This window comes from Tupaia chinensis, unplaced genomic scaffold (genome assembly GCF_000334495.1).
Source record: "Tupaia chinensis unplaced genomic scaffold, TupChi_1.0 Scaffold000231_2, whole genome shotgun sequence".
NCBI classification, from domain to species: Eukaryota; Metazoa; Chordata; class Mammalia; order Scandentia; family Tupaiidae; genus Tupaia; species Tupaia belangeri.
This window is the reverse complement of record NW_006159707.1, coordinates 1,586,113-1,592,112: the sequence shown is the minus strand read 5'-3', so window position 1 is coordinate 1,592,112 and position 6,000 is coordinate 1,586,113. Positions and strand designations below refer to the sequence as shown.

The following is a 6,000-nucleotide window of genomic DNA, read 5'->3' as shown; positions in this document are numbered from 1 at the left end:
GCTCCCCCATGTTAATTCCTTAGACCTTCTGAAGGCTACATTAGAAGAATAAATGAAGATACAAGAATACTGGATTTTTAAATTACAGTGTACTTTATATGTTTCTATTTACTAACTTATCATTTCTTTTTTTTAAGGATTTATTTATTTATTGTCATAGGGTGCATGCACCCACCAGAGATAAGAGAGTCAGAGAGATACAGAGAAAGAGAAAGTAAGCAATCACCCACCAGGACCAGTGTCTGCACTGCAATCTCTTCTCCTCCTTTTTCCTCTCGGGACTTTGGGTGCATGCACACACACACACACGCACACTTACCTGGAGTGATTTTCAAGTCACTGGGACCGGGACTCGAACTGAGGGAGTTCAGTTCCTTAACCACCACACCCCTCTGGACTCTCAAATTAACATTTGTAAGCCAACACAAATACAGAAACTAATTACATAATGTCATCTGGAAATATTGTGGAGTATCTGCATCTGAGGTCATTGGTGAATCCAAGGCCTCAGGTCAATGGTTATGATGACATTAATATTGCCTCAGAACCCAGCGGGAGGCTTGCACAAAGTGCAGGGTTCCAAGCCTGCCCCTACACTAGAGCTCAGAGTAGATCTCCCTCACCATAGAAGACAGGCTGAAAGGCATTGTCTTCTCTGAATGAGGAGAAAGGACTCGACCCTGTGGATTAAGCATAGGGAAGGGCTGGGAATTCTTTATGGGAGTTATACCTAGATTCACCTTGAAAAGTCAAAGCGACTCAGCTGGGGAAGGCCACCATAGGGGTGAATGGTATCAGATAGGCATTGGCATAGTGGTGAGTAACATTGTTTAGCTCTGGTATGAGGAGCTGGGAGAGACAGAAGGTGACCCAAAAAAGATGTCATCCAGACATGGGTGTCAAACCATCAGAACAACATGGAATATTCTGAAGGTCCTGTGGTGGAGGTTAGGACCTGAATGGGGTCACGATCAGACTTGCTAAAGATGAAAAAGCATTCTCTCCAGCTAGCAAATACCCCCATAGCAAAAAACCCCTATAAAATAAATAAATGAAAGAATTATTAATTTATTATTACTTTTAAATTTCCTATAGGGCATGTGCGCTTACCAGAGAGACACTGAAAAAAAATAAAGAGGGAAAGTAAAAAAACCAGCCAAAAGATCTGGGACTTGAACTGCAGTCAGCCATGTGGGAGTCCAGCCTCTTAATCACCATGCCACCCACTGGCCCCATCTGACATGATCTTGATGGGTAGTGATCATCTGAGATCATGGTCTTCTCTTTATCTACAAAATGTAAAAGTGATTTCTGCCTTCCTTATAAGGTTAAGAAAAGAAAAAAAGAATGTGATAGCCCACTCTCCCTGCAACTATTTTTTTACTATCTACTTTGACACACACTAGTAGAGATTTAAAAAATCTCCTCTTCTGGGGGCCAGCAGGTGGTGTGGTGGTTGGGGACTCCCTAAAACTCCCAAATGGCTGATTGTGGTTTGAGTCCCAGACCTGGTGGCTTGGGAATCACACCCAAATGTGTGTGTGTGTGTGTGTGTGTGTGTGTGTGTGTGTGTGCCCAGAATGCTAGTAAGAAAATGGAGGAGAAGGGATTGTGGCATGGCCCTTCCCACTGGGGGTTGATTTCTCACTTCTTCTCTGGCTTTCTCTGGTAAGTGCATGTGTTCTATGTGGAAAAAAAAAAAAGAAAAAGAGAAGAAAAGAAAAGAAAAGAAAAAATCTCCTCTCCTGTCTGTGAAACAGGAGGCTTATGCTTATGTGCTTGGGATGTGTCCACCATGATCATATGTAGAGAAGGAGGACTAGAGATGCCAGGAAGGCTAGATGGATTTACATAGAAAAACCAGAGAGCCACTCAGGAGAGAAAAGGAGTGCAGAAACAGGAGAGAGAAATTCCAAGCCAGACTTTGTCTGGAATGAGAAACAGCTTGTTGAACCACACGAGCTACTGAGAAGGAAGTGGGAAACAGAAAATTTTAAATGTTTGCCATGTGTCATGCAATGGCTTTCTCCTTCATACCGCCATGAAACTTCAGTAAAGATGTGCACTGCTTTTGGAAGATGTGCACTTCCGTTTTGGAAGTGGGCGGGATGGAGCTTAATGTAGGACACCGTGGTGAGACTGGCCACTAGGTGTCTCAGCTGTATCTGGGTTACGCTAAGGATAGCTAAAGCCAGTGCGAGACTGTGCAAAGTGCTTTAGTGTACTATCTCTGTCAATCTCACTACAATCTTAGGAACTAGAGTTAGGTTGTTACCCCAGTTTTCTCTGTGTTTTCTCTGCAGAGCAAGTGGCCTGTGCGGATCCGGATATCTGCCAGAAGGTCTGCAGTAACCCCTCTGGCTGTTCTGACATTGCATATCCCAAACTAGTGCTGGAGCTCCTGCCCACAGGTAACCTTCCCTCACCCCTGAGCTGAGTCCTCTGCAGCACCCAGAGGGGGGTTAATTAGCAGGCTCTGATCTGAGTAGGAACAGGATGGGAGGGCTATGAGCAGGCGAGGATGTTCTGGCCTCACGGGGGCTCTGCCTCCTCCACGCTGAGCTCATCAGGACTACTGGTATCTGGCCTGGGGCAACAGGGTCAGGAGGTGTTGGCAGGAAACCCTGAGGCCCACAGACCTCCTTTCTGCCCCCAGGGCTCCGTGGGCTCATGATGGCAGTGATGGTGGCAGCGCTCATGTCCTCCCTCACCTCCATCTTTAACAGTGCCAGCACCATCTTCACCATGGACCTCTGGAATCACATTCGGCCCCGGGCGTCTGAGAAGGAGCTCATGATTGTGGGAAGGTAAGGCCTTCTTAGTGGGGGCTGGGCAGGGCAGTGAGAAGTCCAGACACCCATGGGGGAGAGAGCTGTGCCAGCCCGGTGGCAAAGGCCAGCCTATGATTTCACCAGACTGACTCAGCCTCCTCTGACAGTCAAGATGAGCAACATTAGGACTCCATGAGCCAGTAAGCAAGCCATTCATTCATTCAAGAGATCACCAATGAGACCTACTATGTGCCAGGGACAGGGTGCAGAGAAGTGAAAAGGCAAGACTCAGTTCTTGCTTTCATGGAGCTAGAGACAGAGGAAGAGAAGGAGGAAGAGGAGGAGTAAACAAACCATTATAACCCTAATATGTTGTTACGGGGGGAATGAGGAGACCTAGACTTTAGAAGGGGCAGCCAACCTATGTTGGGTCCTGAGAGATGAATAGGAGTTAACCAGGTAAAAGGGAGGAGACTGTTTTGGGAATTTCAGGGAGGTTTCCATATCAAGATTTCTGCAAAGTCTAATGGGAGGAGTGAAAAAGACTAAAATAATTGGCATGCCAATTTTATGTAAATATATGCAAATAATCACTCTGGCGTTCTGTCACTGAGGAAGGTACATCCTAGGACTGTCTCAGACGTGGGTAGGAAAAGAATTCTTAGATATGACACTAAAAACACATTCACAATTCATAAAAGAAAAAAAAAGATATATTGGACCACATAGAAATTTAAAATATCTTCACTTTAGGAGACACCAATAAAAAAATGAAAAGACAGGGCTGGCCTTGTGGCACAATAGTTAAGTGCTATACATAAGAAAGATGGATCCCCCATAGTCAACCAGGGTTCAAGTCCTGGACCTGGCAGCTTGAGAAACATGCCAGGCTCAAAACACAGGTGTGCTCCAAATCCTGATGGATGGAGAATTGGAGGAAAACAGGATTGTAATGTGACCAGACACTGTTGGGAGGTGCTTTCTCTCTATGTGATGCTCATGTATACATGTTATGTTACCTAGCACATAAGGAAAAAAAGTTAACACACACACACACACATATGTATTTAATTTTAAGAGGTTTTTGCTGTACAGTGTGTGCACTTGCTAGGGGAGACAGTGAGAGGGAGAGTGAGAAATCACTCTCGGGACCAGCAGTTAGTGTAATGGCTATGTTGCTGGACTCCCATGTAATCGACCGCGGTTTGAGTCCCGGACCTGGTGGCTTAAAACTCACGCCGGGCATGTGTGCGTGCGTGCCCAAGATCCCAAGAGGAGAATGGATTGCGGCGTGGCCATCCCCCCTGTGGGGTATTTCTTGCTTTCTGGCTCTCTGTCTCTCTCTGTCCGTCTGGCAAGTGCACGCGCCCTATAGCAAGAAAGAAAGAAAGAAAGAAAGAAAGAAAGAAAGAAAGAAAGAAATCACTCCCCGGGGTATACAGTCACACTGTAATCTCCTTTCCATTCTCCTCCAAGGATCTTGGGCATGCACACACGCCCATGCACTCAGCATGATTTTCTCTTTTTTTTATTTTTATTTTTTAAAAAAATTTTTTGGAGAGGTGTTCACTATAGGGTCCGTGCACTCGCCAGACAGACAGAGAGAGACATAGAGACAGAAAGCGAGAAATCACCCCCCAGGGGGGATGGTCACGTCGCAATCCCTTCTCCTCCATTCTCCTCTCAAGATCTTGGGCACGCACGGCACATGCACCCGGCGTGAGTTCTAAGCCACTGGGTCTGGGATGCGAACTGCGGTCGACTACATGGGAATCCAGCGACATAGCCATTACGCTAACTGCTGGTCCCCTCTTTTTGTTTTTAATTTAAATTTATTTATTTACATTCATTCACTATACATCACCACAGCATACAAAATGAGATTTTTCCATCTAGAATGAGCATACTATAAAGTAGCACCTAGCTGGGGCTATGTAGCTTACTGCAGTCATCAAATAGGTATTTTTAATGCAGTATATTCCAGATGGATTTTCAAGCCACTGGATCTGAGACTCAAACCATGGTTGACCATCTGGGAGTCCAATGACATAATTGGTATGCCATCTTCTGGCCCCAACAATTATTTTTTTAAAAAAGAAAATGAAAAGACAAGTCATAGACTGGTAGAAAATATTTGCCAGTCATTTATCAGATAAAGGACTTGTCATCTCCAACATATGAATAATTCTTCTAACATAATAAAATAAGACTAGAAATCAAAAGATTTGGTAGATGTTTCTAACAAACACATGAAAAGATACTCAGTATCATTAGTCATTAGAGACATGCAAATAAAACTACAATAAGGCCAGGAGTGCTGATATATACCTATAATTTCAGCTACTTGGAGGTTGAGTCAGGAGGATCAACATAGTGAGACCATGTCTCAAACAGACAAACAAAGCTGCAATGGGATACCACTGCATACCCTTTAGAAATGCTGTAATCTAAAAGATAGATTAGAATGTGGAGAAATCGGAACTTTCATGCATTGTAGGTAAAGATATAAAATGGTTCAACTGTTTAAAACGGTTGGGTGGTTTCTCAAAATGTTAAGCATAGGGACCAGCAGATGGCATAATGGTTATGTTGCTGGACTCCATCGTAGTTGACTACAGTTCAAATCTTGTACCTGGCAGAACATTTTTCCAACAATAAAAAGGAATGAAATATCATGAAATACCAATACATGTTACAACATGGATAAACTTCCAGAATTATTATGTTGGGGGCCAGCTCGTGGCGGTTGGATCCCACAGGGCCATCTGTGTGCGTCTAGTCTTGGACTTGGTGGCTTTGAGAAATATCGCGTGTGTGTGTGTGTGTGTGTGTGTGTGTTGGCCATCTGTGTGCGTCTAGTCTTGGACCTGGTGGCTTTGAGAAATATCGCAGGTGTGTGTGTGTGTGTGTGTGTGTGTGTGTGTGTATGTTGAAAATCCCAAGAGGAGAATGGAGGAGAAGAGATTACAGTGTGGCCATCTCCCCTGGAAGGTGCTTTCTCACCCTTACCTCTCCCCGCATCTCTCTCCAGTGAGTGCATGTGCCTTATGGCAAAATTATGTTGGGCCAGCTGCAGTGGCACAGCAGTAAGGAAATACTTTGTGATTCTGGATCCACATGGGAAGGTCCTTGGCTTGCACTCCAAAGTCTCCTTGTACATGCTGGGCACACAGGCATGAGTGCTTGTGATCCAGGCCGGCTGAGGCTGGGGTTGGACTGCAGCATGGAC

At 44.9% G+C, this 6,000-nt stretch overlaps 1 protein-coding gene across 2 annotated transcripts in view; it reads left to right on the top strand.

The window, feature by feature from the left end:
• SLC5A11 (solute carrier family 5 member 11) overlaps positions 1 to 6,000 on the top strand; it is a 60,259-nt gene that overhangs the window by 50,432 nt on the left and 3,827 nt on the right. For both annotated transcript variants that reach the window (XM_006148290.2, XM_006148289.2), the window contains 2 exons: positions 2,304 to 2,411; positions 2,657 to 2,807. In XM_006148290.2, coding sequence (XP_006148352.1) covers positions 2,304 to 2,411; positions 2,657 to 2,807 — 259 coding nt within the window. The remainder of the gene's footprint in view (positions 1 to 2,303; positions 2,412 to 2,656; positions 2,808 to 6,000) is intronic.